Source organism: Anser anser (assembly GCF_964211835.1).
Source record: "Anser anser genome assembly, chromosome: 3".
NCBI lineage: Eukaryota > Metazoa > Chordata > Aves > Anseriformes > Anatidae > Anser > Anser anser.
This window is the reverse complement of record NC_139722.1, coordinates 80,868,072-80,890,616: the sequence shown is the minus strand read 5'-3', so window position 1 is coordinate 80,890,616 and position 22,545 is coordinate 80,868,072. Positions and strand designations below refer to the sequence as shown.

Here is a 22,545-nt window from a genome sequence, read left to right as displayed (position 1 = left end):
CTGCCCGTCAGGGTGCGGGGCCCCGCCCGCCCGCGGCCGCTCCGCCACCCGCCCCCGGCGCCGCCCGGAGCCCGCCGGCCGCGCATGCGTGGCGGGGCGGGGCGGCGGCGGCCGATGACGCGGGGTGAGGCGGCGGAAGCGCGTCGCGGCGTCGCCTTCCGCTGCCCGCCCGGCCCAAGGTGCCTGCGGAGCTCGGCGGGGCCGGCGGGGCCGTCCGTGGGCGCCGCGCCATGATGGTGGGCAGGACCAGCGCCATCGCCGCGGGGCTCTGCGGGGCGCTCTTCATCGGGTACTGCATCTACTTCGACCGCAAGCGGCGCAGCGACCCCAACTTCAAGAGCCGGCTGCGGGAGCGTGAGTGTCCGCACCGCGCAACGGGCGCTGGCGGCGCCGCCCCGCCGTTGCGGCCCTTCCCGCCCAGGCCCGGCACGTGGCGGCCGCGCGGCGCCCTCCCGCCGGCGGGAAACGGCGGCGGGGGAGGAGGGGGGGCGGGGGGCGTCCTGAGGCACCGCCGCCTGCAGCGCGGGGGGCCCCGATGGGGGGGGGGGGGGGGTAGTGGTGCAGCTCGCACCCGCCGCATTCCTAACCCTCCTGGTGGCCTCGGTGCTGGCCGCCAGGATAAGAACGAATGCCAGAGGAAAACGGGGATCCATCCAAAACGTGGGGCTCCCCGCCCGTGGCTCCCCGTTATTTCACGTCCTCGACACTGGTTCCGCGTCTCGGCGGCCGTGGGCTTCCTGCGTGCGGCTGCGTCAGCTCCCCGAGGCGCCCAGGCCGCGTGCTGGGTCCTTCCTGCCGTGGCAGTAAGGGTGGTCACCCTGTAACGACTGAGCCGAGCAGAAATTGCTGCAGTTGCCAGAAACGACTACCGAGGTAAACTTCCCACAAGCAAACCCGACACGACTGCAGCCTCATCGATGGAAGAGGCAGCGCTCACGCGGGGAGCACCACGGCAGCACGGCGGCGGTGTGGCCTCCCAGCACTTCTCACCCTGTAGTGCAAGGCAGACGCTGGCAGTTTTTAGTATAGTGAGCTGGTGTTTGGCTCACAGCAGAAATCTAGGTTTCGACAGTGTAATCGGCCGTGTAGAAGAGAGGATACTGCGTTACATAAGATTTCTTACAGAAACATCGAAAGTGATTTTTGCATCCTGTTGTTTTCATTAGGTGGGCTTCTGCCAAGTAACATTCTGAATAAACCTTAGGCTGGCTCTAAAAATTGTGCTGGGGGCCTTGCTGGGATTAAGAACTTACTTTTTCTTTAAAAGTGGTTTGGTAAGAGGTGGCTGTTATTTGGAGGACTTAACTGAAAGACCTCAGATCCTTCAGCATGACACACTGGGCTGCTTCTAGTAGTAAGGCTTTAGATAATATTCAGGACGTAATACTGTAACTGTTTGTGCAGTTTGGATGCTTCTGTAGTGTTATCAGTGACCAGATCGTTACAGCATTTTTGCCGTTGGATGGTAATGCTCAGTCTGAAATTTTTGGCAAAAGCAGGGTCCGGTGCAGCAGCCATTCCTTGGATGAGGATGTACTGCTTCTCAGGCAACAGCGGGAGCATTGTATTAAAAAAATGTGGAAACCATCTTTAGAGCGGATAAGCATTTTTAGGAAAAGATTGCTCTTCAGCCTCTGTAATGCAGTGTCACCAAACTTCAAGAGGGACCAGGGCTCCTGTGTGTCATCCGATTGCAGGTTCTATTTGTTCAAACACTGGCAGACAAAGGAAGATCTGATACTATTTTGCTATCCCAGTTACATTTTACATCCTTTTGTTTGGGCTGTGCTAGGGCTAAAGACTGCGTTGGGAAATCCCATAGTAAAAATGAAGTGCCTGGATTCAGGTTTCAGGAAAAAAAAAAAAGGGAGTCTCCAAGAATGCGTGGACTTCGGTTTTCCAGGTGTCTTAATCTTGCTTATTTAGTAGGTATAGTGCTCTTATTTTAATTGTGTTCCTAGTTCTGATACTTAATTGTATTTAATCTTGGGACCAGAAGATTGTAATGCTGTGAACATCTGGAGCTGGCTAGTTTCTGCAGCTTTAGTTTAAGATGATAAGATTTTACATGTGTTTACTGTTCTTGTTCCTGAATACACGAAGCGCAACTGCTCTGCGTGCAGGTAGGGTCTCATGGTTCAGCTGGGGCTCGGGGCACCTTCTGCCTGCTGTGCTCCCCTGAGAGAGAGGAGCACAGGAGGCAGGCTTCACAGCTGGGAGCCAGAGAGGCAAAGAGATTTGGGTCGGTGCTGTGGGACTGGTCACGAAGCTGCTGGTGCAGCTCGGGATTTTTGCAAATCATGCCCGAGCATCAGGTTGTCTGCTGGTTTGCATTTGAAACATTTTTTCCCATACGCAAGAGCTGTGCCTGAAAAACCTGCGAGTCCCGTGCTGTTTGAGAGCTGGTTTTGGATGGGTGCACGTGGATCTCTGTTGCACCTAAAGTTCCTTGCGTGGAAGATGGCTAAGGCTTTGTCCCTCCCCTTTTTAGATTGCAATGATGTCTTTAGAAAAGAAGGAGGTTTTTCCTTTTCTTGCAGATCCTTGAGGTAAAACAGAAAGTTGCTCTTCTTTCTCCCTCCTTCCCTGAGCCACTGCTTTTTTCTGATGTATTTTAAATGTAACTTTTGGCTCTTGTTCTGAAGATATTTTAAATTTAGTTTTGGAAACTAGTGTGGGAGGAATTCCTGCATATACTTCAGAGCTATTTTTTTTTTTTTAATTCTTTTAGCTAGTGAACTTATAAAAAGCCCTGTAAAACACATTTTTAAAAAAAAGTAAGAAAAATTGCACGGTAGTCAGACCTCAAAAATTCTGTAGATCAATGATGTTAAATCTTAGAATCTTGGCGATTCTTAACACTCTTCTACATTAGTCTTTGGTTAAAGTGTGTGATTTCATACGTTTGTGATCAGCAGTCAAAAGCTTTTATTAAAAATTTGTAGTTGCCAGTGTATGTCCTTATTTCTTTATCTCTGAATGCTTAACCTGGTGACTGATAGTAGATGTAATTTTTAGAAATTGTCAAGAAAGCACAGTTTCCTTGTGTACTTTCAATGATGTTTTTCCTGAATGCACTACAGCTGCACTGTGGCTTATTTTTATAGTGAAACATTCCAGTTGTATTTCTTTTCCTCATTTTGATTTCATCTTTGAGACTGAGTGTATTAGGAAAACTGGCATGCCTGTATATGGTATAGTGCAGTTTCAAGTTTTCCTAAAGCATTAAGTTACACAAACTTGAAGTGGGCCAACCGAAGGCACTTTCAAAACTTTCAAAAGACAAATTTGTCTTTAATATTGCAAACAATTATAATCATTTAATTGTACTGAGCTAGGATTCTGTATGACACAAAATACTGCTGTGTATGATGTTGCAGAATAGTATACACAGGTCAACATATTGTAGAAACTGAAGTACGAAAGGTTATTAGGGCATCATAGAAAATACAGGGGTGATCCACGTAGTTAAAACATGAATTCCCTTTATAAAAAGCATGCTTGACCTAGTCCATAAATTTCAGACATCGCATTGTCAGTGCTAGGGAAGGGGTTCCTGATTGTGTCCTTCATGTGGACAGTCTCAAATTCTTAACCATTAAAACTTGCAGTCATATTACTTGGAAGTGTTTCCAGCGTGTGAAAGTGTCTCAGAAGACAAATCAGGACTGTGTGACAGCTCTTCTTCATCAGTGTAGGTGTTCACAGAGCAGACTTTGAGGACAAATAGTAAGAGTACAGTTATTTAACCACGGGTTGCATTTAAAAGTTACGTTGGTGTAATTACTTCAGTTGATGAACCAAATGACAAAAAATATTCTAAGAAAATCCCTCGAATTGCGGTAATTATATTGGGACAATTATTCTTGGCATGAATAACTGCTGCCATAAAGTATTGCTATACCTGCCTAACTGCATTAAAAGCAAGCGATATATCATTTTAATTACACTAGTTGTGCTGGAGTGCTACAGTTTTCTGTTGCAGATCAACGTTATGCCTTCAGGTTGGATGATTAAGTCTGTAAATGTTTGTTCCATCTGTAAACATTTGCTCTCCTTGGGTATTTAATTTCAGGAACGTATGCGTTCGTATGGCTTTTGCAGCAGGGTGGTGAGATGCTGCCACCTCTTTGACTAGTTCCCAAGCCCGTGCTATTGCGAAACAGCTGGGAAAGTACACGTATGTGCTGCCACCTGCTAAAGCTTCTCTTGGTGGTGCTCCGTGTATTTCCAAGCGAAAGCGGCTCAAGGTTAGATAGCGGCTCTTCCGTGTCTCGTGGTTGCTAGAAAGTCACGTAGAGAAATCTTGTGTTAGTCTGGTTCCCTTTACTTCCCAGCGCTTGTGTAGCGCACGAGGTATGCCCTCCTACAGGCCCTGTGCGGTTGGTGTGTACCAAAGCCACCAGAAGGACTGTTGTTTTGAGTCCGTGTGTCAGCGCCAGCCCTCCTTAGGCCTCTAAATAATATTCTGTTGCAGAGAGTGGGTTGCAATCTTGTGTTCAGTCTTCAGTGCTTGGAATATGTTCCCCGTTTCTTATTTCGAAAATAACTTTGACTTGTTCACTGTTTAGAACTATAATCTGAAGACTTTTTAAATTGCAAATTAAAAACATATGATATTTTTATTCTTACAGGAAGGAAGAAACAGAAGCTTGCCAAAGAGAGAGCAGGGCTTTCCAAGGTAATACTGTGCTCAATAACGCAGTGCTATTTTGAAAGATGTTTCATTTATACCAGGTTTATTTGTGAAATTTGTTTAAAGGGTAGCTTGTCTGTTTCAGCTCTGGCATTACAAACACTTCTGCAAATATGCAGTCTTTAGATATTTTTAAAATTTCACAAATAACCATATGAAACGATTGTTCCCTTTTCAAGTGAAATAGAGGCCTAGTACTAGAAAGTATAACATTTCCTGTGTGACTTGAAGGTGTTTTCCTCTTTGTAGTATGCCCATAAGTACTTCTCAGATTTAAAAGCCATTGATGGGATACAGCTACAGCTGAATTTGGGAGTTTTTTGCTGTAAGAATTTGACCTGCTTCTCTTTTTCCTTATTGCCAATGGATCCTTTAAGAAGAGTTAAATATATCTTAACTGATTTTAATAGTTGCAATGAACATTACTTAGAATTTTTATTTGCTATGAAACTTTATACATAATAAACTGAGTAGAGGTATTTCGGACTCTGTCCCTCTGTGAATGCGCGATGCAGTGGTTTGAGACTTGAGTCTGATTTTCAAAAACATTCTGCGTAAGTTTAACTTGATGGTGATACTTTTAATTTATTTTGTGAGTTTCAGTGTAAAAGTGTGGTTGCGCATGTTTGGTTTCAGTTGAGAATGTTTTCTGCTAAATTATTAACTAATGTTTAAGGGCCAGCTTCAGTTTTACTGTGTGTGTTACAGTTGCCTGATCTGAAAGATGCTGAAGCAGTTCAGAAGTTTTTTCTTGAGGAGATCCAGCTTGGCGAGGAACTACTAGCTCAAGGTAATAGCATAAATTTTTTTGAAGGGTAAGTTGTAAAAATAATTTTTCTTAATTTTTTCTAGAAAATGATTTCTGTACACTAAGGTCTTTTGGGAGTCAGATTTAGCTAAGAAAATCTGGTTGCTCGTTTCTAACCTTCTGTGTTGAGAAGCGTCAACAAGGGAGGAGAAAAGAAACGCACAGATTGATTCTAAGTAATGCACTGTTGATGAATGCTTTATGTAAATACTTCATCCTTTGGAAGAAGTTTGATTTCAAAACATGATTTGTCGTGCAGGTGAATATGAGAAAGGTGTTGATCACTTGACCAATGCCATTGCTGTGTGTGGACAGCCGCAGCAGCTACTACAAGTTCTACAGCAGACTCTTCCACCACCAGTGTTTCAGATGCTTCTAACTAAGCTCCCTACAATAAGCCAGGTATGTGAAACATTCCCCGTTGTTGAGGTTGAAAACTAATTAAACTTCTTCTGTCATCAACTACATCAGCCTTGAGTATTGTTTTTGGTAACGTGGTTTTTGTATAGTTCAGTTAGATTAAAAGAAGGTCTTTAACCTAAAACATTTAAAAATATTTATGAAGATATCATGCAGCATTGATAGCAAGCAGGGCAAAACGGAAAACTTTTCTTATGCATAGGGTATGGTAAGCTCTTCCAAAGCAGAGACATCTACAGGCATCTTAGTGTATAAGCAGATCCACTGTTTTCCAGATAGAAGTCGCATGTCAGAAAAGCGATACCTTTCTTGCACTGGGTCTTGATTTTCAGTTTTTTAATTACATATAAGTACCTGTAAGTGCTATAAAAGTCTATCAGAATGGATCTGTTGTTTCTGCTACACTATTGCTTCTGGGCCAGCTGTCAACACGGGATGTTAACTAATACCACATGACAGTTTTGGAAGCTTAGTGGCGTTCCTGATAACAAAAGTGCTGGTAGCTAGGTGTGTAAAATGCCCTCTCTTTTTAAACTGTGGTACTGTGCAAGTAATGTTGATAATATGCTAGCAAGCGAGTCTGTTCTAAAATAAATAATAGAAGTTTTGCCTTCTGGAAGTGCAAGGGAGCTCCCTCGTGATGTTACCTCACGTAAGGCAGAGACTCAGTGCTGTTTATCAGTCAGCTGTCGTTACAGCTCAGGCCTGGTAACGTTTCAGGTTAAGGTCCATATCGTTAGCACTGAAAAGCACCGGATACACAAGATGTAAAGGTCTGGGGAAGCAATGGAGCAAAAAAGTTTCATGAGAGAACAGTGCCAAAAACCACACAGAGGTCATCACTTGAGGCTGACAAGATATTATTTATCTGACTTTGGCTTTGGTTGGTATTGCACGGTATATAATTTCTACAGAACTGGCTTCAAAACCTTTTGTCAAATAGATTACAATTTTTAACAGATTAATCAGTTTGCTCAGTAGTTACACTGCTTAATTTTCAGTGTAAAATTACGTTGTTGATAATCAGTTGCCTACTGTCAATTTTATGTAATTGTGAATGAGTTTTTCTCCTTCTTACAGAGAATTGTAAGTGCACAGTGCTTGGCTGAAGATGATGTTGAATGAGGTCACACCACAACAGGGGGAAAAAGTGTTTTCTTACCCCAGAAGATGAGCATCAGTAGGGGGATAAAGGGGCAAACATAATAGTTAATGGACTGTGTACCACATCGGGTTCTACCAGAGTTAAAATTAACTTTGTGTAGGTGGGTTTCGCAGGATTTTATTTATTACCCCAGTGAAAAGTGTATTTTGATAAGAATTCATTTTATAAATACACTGTGTTGAGTTATCAAAGTATCACTAACTTCATTATTAAAATATGCAGTTGTAATGTTGTACATATAAAGACATAAAACTACAACCTATTGAAAACCCAATGCTCATTTTTGAAAAAAACAAAGCAAAGTTATGGCAATAAAGATTTATCTGCACTTGTGTGTCCCTATAGTACTACTTTAAATTTCAGAACATTTGGGTGTCAGAGCAAATGATCTAAAAATGACTTAACATTAAAATTTATTTTTAATGTTATGGCTGGTCTTCCAATGCTTTTAATTAAAAACCTCGTGTAATTTCTCAAAAAAAAATAGGTGTGTGATCATTAAAGCTGTAGCTGGTCACTTTAAAAAGAGATGCAAATCAGAATGGTACTAGGTGACTGGCTGCAGAAAGAATGACACATCTGTTTGTCAGGTGCGATAACACCTGTTGTGATGCAAGGCAAAACTGTATCTGCCCAACAGGAAAGCTCTGTTAGTGCAGGTGTCTGAAATAAAGCTGCTAGGAGTAGAACCTTGGAAAGATTTTAAGAGCACAATGATTGGTTTTCCGAAAGCCTGAAACATTTTATAAGATAATTAACATTTCAGTCTCTAGTTTTCAAGACCATAGAAAACGGTTGTTAACAGTCTTTGGCACTTGCCTTTAAAATTTTTGGACTGATACAAGTAACACAGGTAAGATGTTGATAAACAGGCTAAACTAGCTAAAGCTACTGGAATTAGAAACATGTAAAGATTCAGTACACAGTGAAAAGGAGACAAATAACATATAGACTCAAATGTGCTTTCAAAAGAATACTCGTGCTCGTTTTCCATGGGTAGGATGCTCTAAATTTCAAATTAAAGCAGACTAGCTTCTACCACTTTCTGGTTTTGTGCTACGGCCACTCAGGTGGCAGAAGAAACAATTAAAAATGTAGCTTTACATTTCAGCACGGTGACTTAGCTTTAGGGTGTTTGTCCTACAGACCAGCTGACAGTTTGTGATTGTGATGCCAATACATTACTAGTAAGGTACTAGATGGTGTAGTCCAAACAGAAGCGATATTCTGAATGCACTTTAGTTAACATTTCCATTTATTTCTGTCTCATTTCAGCCTGCTTTAAGTTTCTGTAAAGGCAGATTCTTCCAAAACAGGTCTCAAAGTTTCAGAAATTGCTTAGTACGGAATTTTTGAGAGGTTGAGTGGATAGTTCGTGGTCATCTAGCAGTCAGACACCAGAGTTTAGGAGTGCAAATGACTTTTGCTGAGTCTGTCAGATTGGACAATTCAATTTGTTATGGAGATATTTCCCCACTAACCCCGTGAAAATAGAGTGTCCCAAGATTTCAGCTGCTGTTGAAAATTTCTGTAGTGGGACAAATACTGGGGCTCATGGCTGGTATGAACAAAAACTTCTAGAATAGCCGGCTGTAATTTAGTCTTTCTGTTGTGCTTGAGTTGTTCAGGTAGCATAAGGTAGAGGTAAAACATAGTAGCCGTAATCTTCAGGTGACGATGACTGTTTTCCTCTTTTCTTTGGTTTAGAGGGACAAAGTTATTCTGCACCTAAAATATTTAATAAAAAAACTAAAAAGTTGCAGCAGGTTCTGTGTTTATGCGGTGCATTTGGGCTTTTTGGAGGAGTTTGCCTTTTACTTCTTAATTTGAAGAGTTAGGAAAAATTCGTAGATTATGCTGTCAGAACTGTTCCCATATTTACCTTCTATCCTTGCTGGCGGTGGTCATTTCAGTGTAATATCTTTTTTGTTCATCTTTTAAATGCAAGGTAAATCAAACTGCCTTAAAACCCAAACAGCGTAAGATACCCTTCCTTCAAACCCGAATAGCTTTCTACGCTCTGGTATAATGTTGCCAGTTTGAATTCACGGTTTAGCTTACAGCAATGCTTTCCTGAACTAAGTATATTTTAGCACATCTGTATGTCAGTTCTTTGATTTTGATGGAAGACTTGATGATTGTCTGATTGTGTTTGCAAATGTTCATTGCTTTAATAATTGTTTTAGACACCCATGTTACTCTAAACCTTTTTAGTTTTCTTGATCCTGAAAAGTTAGATATTTCAGATAACGTAGTTTTAAATGAAGCCTTAAGAAGTACAGATACAGTCGCAAATCTTATAATCCAAAAGTACTTGCTTAGTAAGCTAATGGAAGCTCTGACACCTGATTTGAGTGCCTTGTCTGATAGGGTGGGGATGTTGAATCCTTTTACTAAGGCTTAGTTTTTTTTGTTTCCAAAATCTGATGAGCTAAAACTCTACAAACTGTGAAGACTTGAAGATACTGTCTAGAATGGGAATTTGCTGTTTCTCCAACAGTGGCGGGCTGCCACTGGTGTCGCTAGCATGCACAGCCCGCAGATGTAGGAGGCTGTAACTTAGGACTGGTTTCAGACATAAGCTAAGGAGCCGGTCACTGGAAGTGCAGTGGTACTGATGGATGTTGTTGCATTTAGCTGTGCATAATAATACTCTTTCTTTTTGCCTGTGCAAAATTAAAAAAAGGTGGACATGAACTATTGCAGGATTTGCTGCTGGTGAGCTCAGAGTTCCTGGTGATAATATCTGTAATCTTCACTGCAGGTAAAGCTACTATTCTTTCTCCCAGAGAAGAGCCGTCCTCCATTCTGTGGCTCTCCCCTCAAAGGATTCCTCATAAAGGAGATCAGAGGTCTGTTAGTTTTATGTTGAGAAGTCTCCTGTCATCAGTTATGGGCTTCTCAGGCAGCTTTTATAGCCAAAAAAAAACCCCAAAACCAACAAAAAACAGCTAGTTTTATGATCATGCAGGACTACCTTTGTTTGATGTCTCACCATTAAGTTTTTTAGATAATGGGATCGAATCCAAAACCAGAGTGATCAGGCACACACTGAATCATCTGGCCCTAATTTCCTTACCCTGGGGAATGACAGAATAATATTGTTGCCTTTAACTTGAAAAATGGAGAAGTCCCAGCCCTGCTGTGTAGGAGGCAGCCAGCCAGCCAGTCATCATCAAAGCTCAAGCTATTTATGCACCCAGAAGAATCTTTCTAAAATTCTATTTGTACATCTGTTGATGGTCTGTTTAAAGTCTCTTAGGCTTGACACTGGCCCTGCATGACCATTGTGTTAAAATTAATATGAGTGAAACTTCAAGGGAATCTTTGAAGTGGTCACTAAGTGCTTTTAGTGAGTATTTCAAAGGCACGTTGTACTGTACACCCAAGCTTCTGAGTTTTTAAACATATACAGATATGAAAAGGGTTGATGTGAAGAGAATCATTTCTTCAAGGCTTCTGTTGTACCTAAATCTTGCTTTGTTTTTCAATTTGCGTGTTTACTCTGTCCAGTGTAGGTTATGGTCTCATTTGGGCAGTGACCAAAAAAACAGCCTGTCTGCACAGCAGTCAGATCTGACCCAAAGAGTGTCTTGCAGAGAGCTGAAACCTGTGCTTCGTTCATAAAGACTGGAGTAGCTTTCATCATAGCCACTCCAGAAACTGAGTTTGTGGTGGAGGTAACTACTTGCTTTCTGCAGTTGTACCCAAACAGAGCTTCCCAGAGAAGGTGTGGACATCTGAAGCTGTTCTCAGAGGGCAGGAATCGCCGCGTGCTGTGTGTGAATGCGTGAGTGAAGCCACAGAGAGCAGCTGGCCCTTGTGCCGTGTTTCTGTACCCAACCGTCTAGACTAGAACTTAACAATGGGCAATTTTTTCAAAGTACAGAGCTTTCCATTTGTGCTTAAAAAAAAAAGTCAGGGTTTTCCCTTCTTTCCCTGCAATAGGGACATACAGGTGCTCGCTTTGCAGATTATTTACTATCTTTCGGTAAGGTCACTACTCTGTGTTTTCTGATCACTGCTGTAACCTGATAATCACGAGTTCTCACAAGTTCTGTGTGCTATAAGCTTTGGACTACACAGATGTCCTTCCAGTTCCTGTTCTGTAAAGGTCAGGCCTTGATTTCATGGGTTAATAAATGCATGTCCTGCAGCCCTCGCTGACGATTACCAGCGTTTCCCTTGCACACTGAGGATGTTCTTGACTCCTTACCTTTGGGATGTCCGTTAGTGCTCGCCCGCTCTGGTGGTTGCTGAATGGGGCAGTGTTGCAGCTAGAACGGCGTTGCTGCAGCCTGTAAATCCGCCTGGACGGTCCGTGCTGTGAGACAGTTTGAGTGGCTTCCAAGCATGAAATTTCTACTCTGCATGGAGGCAGAAAACAGCTTCTGCCGGCTAGTTCTGCATCTTTTCACAGCTTGGACCCTCGTGACTATAAAATCCGAATTTGCTCACGCTATCGTTTATTGGAGCAGGTCTGAATCTAAACAGCAGAGGGCAGTTTTGCACGTTGTCTGTGCAAGCTTGCCCTGCAAAATCCTGATTTTAAGAATCTTTGCGTCTCGTGGGGTGATGCAATGCAGCATTTTGTCCAGACAAATTTGGTGCGGTGTATGAGACAGGGTCACTGGGGCAGCAGTGGCAGATGTTTCTACCGATACCTAATTTTGGCACTTTAAATCCTGTGTGTTTTGTTTGTTGTGGTTACATGAAGAGAAAGGTTTCCCTTCCATCCCTCAACCCAAACCAGGTATATAGATAAACCAGCTACATTGTGCAGCTTAAGCTCTGCAACACGCAACTGCATCTCCTTCCCCGGCATGTCAGAGCTGAGTTCCCCCTGCCCAGGTGTAGTTTTTCTGAATGAGCTTTGAAAAAGGAGTGAAAGGAGAGCTCCTGTTACCTGCAGTAGGGGTGGAGGAGAAATTCTCCAGCTTAAGCCTGGAGTTGCACTGTCTGAGATGGGCTGTGAGAGGAGGGCTATTCCCACCCCCTAAAAAAAAAAATAGAAAAGGGGTAAGATGTTATAAGTTGGTAATGGGATGCGGTTTTGTTGCTGGTTGAAATTCAGCCTAAGATGGCAAAATCTCCTTGCGCTGTGGCAATCCCGTAGCTGACATGAAGTGAGCTGGTGGGGCCTCTCTGATGCCGAGGAGGCAGCTCTTTGTAGCATAGTGGCACCTTGGCTTGTGACCAAATCTTAACTATTCCCGCGCTTCAGAAGTGGTTTCTCTGTGCTTCTTGGGGTGTGTTTGCAGGGGAAAGTGTATGTTGGTGCTGTATACGTAAATGGAAGTTTTCAGCCTCTGTAGTTGTCAGTCAACATATTTCTGGGCATTTAACTGGTTATTAAAAATACTTAGGAGTCTGCTTAAAACATAGCAAGTACCTAGAGAAGTAGAGCTGTTCAATAAAAGATATCGTCTCTGCACACCAGGCTTCTCCTCCTTCCCTAGGTCAATCTGGATGTGTTACACCCTGTAAGGTAGCCTGGAAGATACAGAAATTTGCTGTAACAAACTAAACTTTGCCTGTTTTGGCACGTATGTAAAAGAGCATTTCCTGGAGCTCTGAAACAACCTGGTTAGCATCTTTTGTTGTATTTAATATTGTTTAATTAGAAGTAATGTACTTTCTGCTGTGATGATTAAAATGACAATGATTATTGCATGGATTTGTTAATTATAATGCAATGACTAATTAAACAGAGAAATGGAGAAAAGGGATTCCTGAGCAAGCACGTTCTTTGAGAAAGTCTCCTGTGGTGTTTCTAACTGATAGTACATGCCTAATCGATTCCTAGCAGTGTCTCGTTATCGGTGGGAACGATGTTTGGTTTTGACGGAAATTTACTTTCGCCACGCGTTGACCTGACGTTATGTAACTGCCCGGTCCTGTAAGTTACCGCAGTGAAGACTCCCAGCTCCTAGAGTTCAGGACATGGAAGCTTTTGCATATATAAAGAAGAGAAGCCCTGTCTGTCCCCAGGTTGCAGCCCCCATGTTTATCAAGTTCCTCCAGGTTGGGTGTTTGCCGTGACACTCGGCTGAATTTGCATAACCGTGAGGGGTTGCTATTTGTTTTACATTTCGTGTGCTTTTATCTCTCCATCTAAAGTCCTGAGCTTTAACATCAGCCCCCTTGGCTTATGTTAGAAGTTGTCTGACAAGACCAAGGGTCCTTTTTAACTTCTCTGTAGGGATGTCATCTACTGGCCGTTAGCGCTGGCAGAATTTTTAGCATGAAAATATTATTATTACTTCTGTATCAGCAGAGATGTGTGTGGCACTCTGAAGAATCTGCCAAGATGAAGTCTGTGCTTCTGCAAGCTCGCAGTCTGCCGTCCTGATCCTGTAACTTACCCTGCATGGTCCCTTCCTCATGGAAACCTAAGCAATCAAGATCAGGACTTTGGGACAGTGACACATGGAGGGATAAGGTAAGGTTTAGGATAGTCTGATTGGTTTGGTAGTTACTGGGTGGGTGTGTTGTTGGTCTGAATTGTGTACAAAGCTCTAAAACTTGCTCCTTTTCTACATCACGTTATTTTTAGACTGGTTGAGTAAAAGTAGGAAAAATCAGACCTCAGCCAACTGTAGACTTGCTTGTAAATAATGAAACCTACTGAAACACCAAAGGATTAGACACTCTTTATGGCTGAAAAGATCTGAAGCACAACCCCCCTCAAACTGCAATAAAGTAACACGGACTGTCAGCACTGGGTTAATTATTCTGCTGGCATTCCTGCAATTTGTAAGCAGCTTCTGCATTGCAAATGTAAGCAGCAATCTTTCAAAAAATTTGGCTAGCTGTTTGGTAGCAACTTCAAAAGGAACTGTGACTGTGTTGTCAAAAGCTACTAATCAGTCTATGCCATAGTGTCTTAAATTTGGCAACCCCATCATGCAAAAAGGAAAGCTGGGACATAGGTATTAAGCAAGCATAAATAAAGCATACAGATCAGAAAGCAGTGCAGTGAGCCAACATCCATCTTATATGTTGGATCACAAACTGAAAATGCATGAGGACCTGATGAAATGTTTGAAAACTGGAGGGGTACTTACTGTGAGAAAGTTGTAGCCCAGTCTTGGCTAGTTGGCCCATCCTTAAAAATAAAGCGGCCTTCTTAAAACTTACTTCTGGCACTCAAAAGCCTCGTGGTCAGAGCAGGTGTTATCTGTTGACCAGGATGGCTGTATCCTCCTTTTTCTGCTTTTGAGATGGTACCTGGGAAGGACAGAAGTATATGCCTGAAAGGAGCTGGCTGTGTGCTATGGGCAGAAGGTCAGATATCAGGCTGGTGTGACCTGCCACCTTCACGAACCAACAGGCTGTCTGGTTCTTAGTGAGAGCTTGGACTAAGCACTTCGGTACCTTGGCTTCTCTGGGCAACCATGGAAGTAAGTGCTGATAATTTAAATTGGTTTTCTAGAGCACACAGAGGCCCTAGGATGGAATTTATCGATACTAGGGCAGTATTCTTCCCATGCTTTTTGTCGTAAAATGCAAAGCAGAGAAAACAACTGACTTCTCTGTAGAATCCCTCCCTTCATTTTCGTTGTTTCCAGGATGGTGTTTGTTATGAGACTCTGCCAAGTCTCAGAGGAGAGAATGCTGGGCTGCCCTCAGAAGCTTCCAGCAGGCCTGGTAATATCTGTCATCATGCTGTAGATCTTTTTCTAGTCAATGTCTCCTACCTTGGGCAGCATGTTTTCGATAAAAGCAGGTGTCTCCCTGATTTTAAATAAAAGTTTTAAGAAAACGGATTGCAGTCTCACAACCAGCAGTGGCTCAGGCTCAGGTTCCTTCATGACCTCACCTTTTTTAAAATTTACTGTTCAAATTCTGCCTCCCCAACTTCTGGTTATGTTCCAGATCTTGCATGCTTGATCTCAGGGGGTGACAACATAACCTCTGCTGTTGATTGATTCAGGAGGGACTTTGTAAATACTCTACAAAGTATTCATAGGTCATTGTAGCATTCGTAGTCATCAAAGTATTCCTATATGTTCTCCCTCTGGGCTTTTGAGGAAGGGCTGCTGTAAGACTGATTTACTGGAGCAGCATGCATTATATTTGTTTTGGGGAACTTAACTGCATTTTCCTTTCTTTGCAAAGAAGGCTATTTTTGCTACTATGACAGAATATCACCTTCATTAATATGGCTATTTAGGGCATAAACAGAACAGCTGTGCTCCGGGGAAGCCTCACGGGATCCAGGGACCAAAGACACGGAGCTAATGATTAGCTAGACATACCATTCCTCGCGCCAGGGCCAAATGCAATCTTCTGCTAATCACCTTTCATCTCATTTAAGGTGCGATAGTGGTCATATATTTCCAGTGGGAAGTGCAAGAGCAGAAAGCACTTTGCCAAAAGGCAGAGTTCTGTGGGCGGTCTTGGATTCCTGATGCAAGGCTTCTTCCATTGCTCCCCAAAATGATGGTCTCTTCTGGTGGAGTTCAGGCACTAGGACTGGTTTTGCTTCCTAGATAAGCGGGGTTCTGCTGTGGCCGGAACTTTCCAGCTTCACATCTCGCAGTGAACATCAGAATTCACATGGACCAAGCTGCTTTTTCTTTTCAACTTGCCACGTGAAGGTCACACAAAATAATCAATTTGCTGGGTGTCTTCCAAAGGTTGAGTGCCTTTCTTTTGTTCTTTGAGGGACTTTTTTGGCTTTTCTTTTTTCAGTGTTGAGAGGCTAACACTTGTGTTCATTTCAGAATAAAAAGGAAGTGTGTCATCAGCGAGGCACTTAATGGAGTTAAACCGTAGGGGCTAGCGTCAGAGCACGTGGTGCTGAGGTATTTGGTCCGATGCGGTTGGGTATAAGGCATCAGCTCTAGATTCGTGCCCGTCACCTTGGAACAAGGTAGTTCCTGCCAACCCGTTGTCTTGCTGCAGACTTCCATACGACAATCAGAGAACGTGATGAGGCTGCTGTAGCTCTGTGTGTGGCAGCAGTGGGCAACACGAATCTGCAGGCCTCGGTGTAAACACCAGCTTTTCACAGCAAAGCCAAGTTGGTCTTAAACTTCCTCTTGGGGGCATTTTTCCCTTTTCGCCTCGCCTCCCTACACCTACCGTTTATAGACCGAGCAGTTTTGCAGTTGTCCAGCTCGGCTGTAAAGCGCTGAAAGGAAACTCGGCCCCATTTTCACATAGGTGCCTGCTGCGCACACAGGCACGGGGGCAGAGCTGTGGAAGCCTGCAGAGCCCCAGGTGCTCGGGCCGGCCAGAGCCTGTGCCGCTAGATGGCAATGTGGTACTCTGCGAGCTGGGGCTCCCCGTCCCTGTAACATTCTTGCTTTTCTGTATTTATCTCTGCCAAACTGATGATTGCACCCACCACCCCGGCAAGAGAACAGAACAAAATCATTTCATAGAACATTACAGCTGTTGTGCCTCTCTCTTTTCTTTCTTTTTGCCTTTTTTTTCCCCCCCTTAGTTCTTTGTCCCACAGCAGGGTGCAGAGGTTTAAAAACCTTCTTTCTTAATCGCTCGCCTTCTAAAAACAGAGAAAACACAGCCTCTTGGGAGCAATTAGCTGTGAGAAAAGCATTTCTCAAACAATTGCCAGGAAATATTGTCTTGACCGATATTCCTGATGTAACGCTGTCGTTCTCAGTGCTGTTATTCTAAGATACTCGACTGCAAAAACAGCAGGGTACGGATCTGTAATATACGATCTGCAGTTTACCACCTACCTTACCTTTTCTATTTCCATTTACTTTCATTTTGTGTCCTCCCTGCAGCCCTCCCCCCCTCCCCTGGAGCTATTCTGCTTAGGAGAGTGAAGAATTATTTGTAACTCTCCTCTGCTGACTGGTGTATCAGGCCAAGGCTCTGACAAGACACGGCTGAAAATTAAGGTTATGCCTCCGCTGTGCAGGCTCCAGATTGAAATTCTGTGGCAGTGTGCTGTGGAGGAGGTCAGGCTGCATGATTACAGTGATCCCTCTTGGACTCAAAACCTGGCAGCCTCGGTGTACGTGAGGTTGGTGAAGCCTGAATTTCAGCGGGAGCAGCTTGAGAGCAGGTATACGTGAAGCAGGCGGCAGCTGTACACCAAAACCAGGGTCCTGAGCCTGGAAGGCCTCTCCCCATCACTGTATTCATGGAAGATGGACTGGGCTGCAGGGTGCAAAGAGGTCTGAGGAACAGTGGTAAACTTCTAGCACTGAAAGCCCAAAACAGCAGCAGCTAGGAACCACTGCTAGCTCGGTAGGTAGATATGCATACACCCATGCCCGTTCACATGCACAGCCATACTTGTTCTTATTGCAAGGCTCAAATTTTGTCCCTCTTTACGTAAATTCGTGGAGATTTGAGAAACGAGCCTCACTCTGTGGGACAGGGTGTGAACTGAAGCACCTTCTGGAAGACAGACAGCAGTGTAATCCTTTCATTCAACCCTGTCTGCAGCTGCTTTTTATAAACTTGGCATAAATACGTACTCAGTGAGGCCAGGCCTGTGTAGCTGGAAAATATTTTCCACCGTCCAAAAAAACAGAAGATTGGAAAAAGAGCCCAGAAATTGTGCATAACATGGAATGGCTTCGCTTGTGGTTTTTTTCCATGACTTCCTCAGCTCATTTTTCTGCTGCCAATTTTAGAAGCCCATAAGTCATACTTGTTAAACTTTCTCAGTTAAAATGTAACTCGAAGAACAAAGTCATATGATATGTTGAAGCCAAATAATCGTTGCGGAGCCTCTGACTTGAGAACAGCTACCCCGACTTGGCCAGCTTGCAGTCCTGCAGGGGCTCCTGTCCCAGGGCAGGCAGGGCCAGGGCAGGTGAGCAGCGTGAGGCATGACTGTGTGTCCCCTCCCAGACCAAGACCTCAGCAAGGATTTCTCCCTACTTTCGCTAGGATAATCAGGCCTGTGGTGTATTATGTTGCAGAGCAGTTGTTTTGGAAGGGGAGAACTTTCAGCTCCTCCTCTAGAAGCACTTTAAATAGGAGGTGAAGCAGAAAAGGGAACGAGAGGAGGCAGCACAGAGATCAGCGGGGTCCAGCAGTTGAGAAGCTGATGTAGGTAGGAGCTGTTGCCATCAGGGTAAACTAGCTGAGGAGTGAGGAGAGAGAGAGAGTGCCAAGAGAGAAAGTGAATTTGCTGGAGGGTTTGAAGAAAGGGCATCCGCACTTCAGTGCATTTTTAAGTGTTGAATCAATATGGAAGTACTCGCGTGCCAGGAGCAATATTTTCATTTGCCAATTTTGCTCTCTTATAAGGTGATTGTGCTCACACCCGAGCCCTGAATGGTTGTCCTAAAGCACCATCTCTTTGTCCAAATTCTGCTCTGCTCCCTCCCACAGGACAAGTCCCGGGTCACCGCTGTGGAGGGGAGTTGCCCTAAATTTACATTTGGGCAATAGCCGAGGGTGGAATTTGGCTGTGGGCTCTGCCAGCGGCGCTGCTCCAGCCAGCCTTGTCCGAGGCGGCGCGCGCATCCCTGGTGCTGTCAGTCCCAGCCTGCGCCTCTGGGACCCGGTGCCTCAGGAAGGCAGGGAGCACCCGTCTGAGCTGCCTGCGGGGAGCAGGGCAGGGGGAAGAGGTCAGCGGGGGCTTTGTAGTCACTGGGAAGGAGCCTTCCAGCCCTGCCTCCCGGTTGTGCTGGGAAGGAGCAGCACAGACTCTTGCTCTCTGCAAAAAAATAAAAGTGTATCTGTGTTTCTTTCCCCTAAATAGCAGCTTGTGAGTTTGGTTCTGGCCCTCGCTGTAAACTGGGAAACGGCCCCAAAAGCCTGCCTTTCGATGGCAGGGTGAAATGCCCTTTCAACATCCGTGTGGTCTCCACGGGAAGGGAGGAACTGAACAAACCCACTGGAAATCAGCAAGGGTGTTGTAATGTTTTTTTGGAAAGCCAGTTTCAAAACCCAGTGGCTGCCTCGCTCTCTCCTGGCAGCCGCTTCCTGTGCCATGACATCCAGGGAGGTGGTGGTGACTGATGTAACCGCGGTGGCCGGGCAGAGTCACTTGCCCAATGTGCTGAGGCTGGCAGGCGGCCAGAGAAATGTGCTAAGGCCTTGTTTTCTCACAATGGGCTCGCTGTCCCTGTGCACATACCTATAACTGGGTCAGGTGCTTGGCTCGGCCGCCTTCCAAGCTGATTAAACGAGGTGGTGGAGTTACCCACGCCAGAAGAAGAGGAAGAAAAAGGAAGAAGATTTTGCTCTTGTCCCATGTGAATGCAGACCTGATGCATCTCTAGGCACGCTTTGTTTGCATAACAATGCTGTAATTAATAATGATGCCTGCTCGTTGAAGCCAGTTCTCCGTGTTAATGGTGGGAGGCGTTGAGGAGAGGGTGAGGAGAGGCCTGGTAGTGTTTTTGCTGGATCACCACCTTTAGGTTATTGTGACAGACTTCTGAAAGGATCTCTTTGTATGAACGGGAATATAATGCTCAGCTGGGCTCTTAAATTCTGCCTCTGTTGAGAAGAGAGATCCTTTCATATTGATTGTCATTCTGTATGCAGTTCAGGCACCGACTTGCAGGAAATCTGGGCCAGAAGAGATATCATTAGGTATTTATGGGGGTTTGGTTGGCTCAGCAGTCAGTTTTTCCATTGTCATGCCGTGACAGTAGTGCATTACATACACCCTCAGGAGACATCCTTCTGCTTCCACAACAATAAAGGACTTTTTTCTTTTTCTGACTCATCTTCAGCATGAAAAAAAAACCACAGTAAATATAATTAGCAACAGGCAGATATACTGTACTTAGCTCTCGGAGCCCATTGGGATAGCTCTTATAAAAATATATGTTCGTGGTTGCTCACCCTATGCTTAAATGTCCTGAAGTTTTCCTCCAGCTGCATTCCTGGTTATACTTAGATGTTTTAATGTAGCCTAGTGAGGTTGTAGGCTGAGGAACCATTTCTAGCTTGGATTAAGAGGAGGAATACATTTGATGCCGGGATTGTGTTTCATGCACGCGCGGGAGCTTGGGCCAGACTCGCAGCGCACGAGGCAGCACAGTGAGTGCTGTGCTGTGCTGACCCAAGGTCCGCTTAGCTCTCCGTACTGCAGATGCTGCGGGAAGGAGGACAAGAAGCAGAGCAAATCTGGACTGATGCTGCCCCACGGTTCCCTCCTGGCTCCCAGCACTCACCGAGGGATGAGGAAGGAGGCAGCCATCGCCTCCATCCTCCTGGTCCCCCGGTCCCCACAGCGCGGTGGCCCCTGCTTCCTTTGCTCTGCGCGGGATGGAGAGCGGCCCCGGGTCTGCTCTGCTTCACCTCGGGTCCACGTGGTCACAGGAGGATTTCTAGGTTAAATGCGTCCTGGCCCCCCTCAGTATTTCCCTGATGTAAGTGCGATGGAGCAGGTGGCGTGCAGCTGGGCTCTGCCTTCTGCCGGGTGGGTGTTCCCTTACGCCTGCCCAGTTAGGGGCTGCCTCACGTCCCGCCTGTGCCATTGGGCTGCCCGAAGCCAGGAGCCGGCCTTTGGGCCCATATTTCACCTCAGGGTGCGGGCTGGCGCCAGTCACATGGCTGCGAGCGGGCCAGCTGCGAGATTAGTAGGCCTCTGTTTATTTATTTATTTCAACCTGTGACTAAGATGGGGGAGTATTTGGATGCGAGCCGCTCCTCCCAGAAAAGTACTGTTTATATTTCGGTCTCCTGAGTCGAGTCAGTCGGATCTGAAGTGCTCGCAGCCCAGCAGCGGTATGTGGGCTCTGCTGCCATGTCCCCGCGTAACCTGGCATCAGCGCTGCCGGACAGAGCGTGGGCTGGCTGTTTGCTCATCCCGAGCTTACGTGGCCACGAGTTTTCCTCCGTGCTCCCGATTGCTGAGCTCAGAGGGGCGGAGGAGAGGGAGAGCAGGCTTCCATCTGAAAGCAGCCGGGCGTTGCGCAGGGCCGTACCAGGGGTTACGCGGAGGAGAACGTGACCGCGCGGGTGGGGCGATGGCTCCGCATCCACAGGCAGCATTGCAGGGCTCACCTGCGCAGCGTGTGTGCGGCACAGTCACTGCAAGGGCTGTGTGCAAGCAAGTCAGTACCTGCTGGCATGTGATCTGCAGAGATGCTTTTAGAAATGTGTGAGGGTGGCATGAAAAAACAAGTCAGCTGAAATATCTTTAGCTTGTAGGGCACCTGTGGACTAGTAGACGCAAGCGAAACAGCGTACAGAAACTCCTCAAATATCGAGCTGCCATTTATTTCCACTATCTCTATCAAATTTCACCTGCATAAGCAGCTTATTTCTTTGAGATCTGGTAAATTCAAGCCCCTCGCTCTAGACACACCTAATTTCTGGGGGAAGAACAGAGACGTTTCAGCCAGCTTCTATGGAAAATGATTTCCCAAAACTAGGGTCTTGTTCCCTTTGGGGGCAAGGCACAGGGAAGAACTAGCTGAGAGGCATATGGGGCCTGGGGCTTTAAATAGCGCCTGACTAGGTTCAGGAGCTGACTGCAGAACTAATGAGACATGGGGAAATATGAGTTCATTTTCTTGAGCTAAGGGAAATTTGGAGAATCCTGTTCCCATATGTCATCAGTTGCTAAAATGAGTCTACTGGAAATGTAAAAAGTCTGTCTGTCTGCCTCCACTCCTTGCCCTATAGCAATATAAGTCGTACAACTTCATCTGAGTTTTGTGATAAATAAATGAGCAATCCTGCCTCCAAAGCTCTCTGTACATCCTTGCTCCAGGCTTGTACCACAGCACAGGGTTGCGCACTGTCAGGGAAGGAGATTTTCCCTGTGTAGCATGTCGTGGTATGTTCACTGGTCACAGCATTGCCCGTGGGGTAAGAAATGGGCCTGGACTGCTCTCAAGCCATCAGTCTTGTGCATTTTCTGTCTTAGCACTCTAGTTCTTTAGTGTAATGCCTGTACAGCTAATGATCAAGGTCAGGCCTGTTGGCCTTCTGCCAGCAAACTAAAACCTGGTGTTTTTCTGAGCTGAGTTTATAACCAGGGCGCGGGCTGAAACTTCTTTTAAGCTGCCATGGCAAGGGCTAGAAAACAGGATGCCAGCTCCAGTGCAGTACGTGCCAAGTGTGGTGCTTATGGAGTTATTTCTAGAGGGGAAGACCTCAACATCCTAAATCATCAGTTTAGCCATGGCAGTGCAGCAGAAACCCTCCAGAGAAAGGGGACTGTGGAAGCTTTCACTTGTGTTGGTGGTTCCTCCTGGTCAGGCCCACCAGCAGTGGGGCTGCGGGGCAAGTTTGTGTGGCGCTTGCCTGTGTTCAGTGAATGGTCTGCAGGCTCCAAGCTGCCTGTGCCTTCCTGTTGTGAGCTTCTCAAACTATGTTTTTGGTGGGAAGTAACTGAGCGAGAGGAAGAGCAGCTTTTGGCCTTTTCTCGGGGAAGAAAGACTCAGATCTTAACAGTGCTCAGAGTTGCTGACTGAGCCAGGTTTGATCTTGGCAACACCAAAGAAAGATGGGGTATTTCCAAAGGAGGCAAAGAAACCCATGTAAAACCAG

The 22,545-nt window shown here is 45.3% G+C and overlaps 1 protein-coding gene across 2 annotated transcripts; it reads left to right on the top strand.

The window, feature by feature from the left end:
• The first annotated feature begins 102 nt into the window (after window positions 1-102).
• TOMM20 (translocase of outer mitochondrial membrane 20) lies at window positions 103-7,417 on the top strand. Of its 2 annotated transcripts, none has more exons than XM_083830086.1 (5): window positions 103-354; window positions 4,635-4,681; window positions 5,405-5,486; window positions 5,764-5,906; window positions 7,005-7,417. In XM_083830086.1, the coding sequence occupies exons 1-5, from the start codon at window positions 231-233 to the stop codon at window positions 7,047-7,049; spliced, it is 441 nt and encodes a 146-aa protein (XP_083686212.1). In that variant the 5' UTR covers window positions 103-230; the 3' UTR covers window positions 7,050-7,417. The 2 variants fall into 2 exon arrangements, with proteins under 2 accessions (XP_083686212.1, XP_083686213.1); XM_083830087.1 differs by lacking the exon at window positions 103-354 and adding an exon at window positions 1,813-1,903.
• Window positions 7,418-22,545: the final 15,128 nt, after the last annotated feature.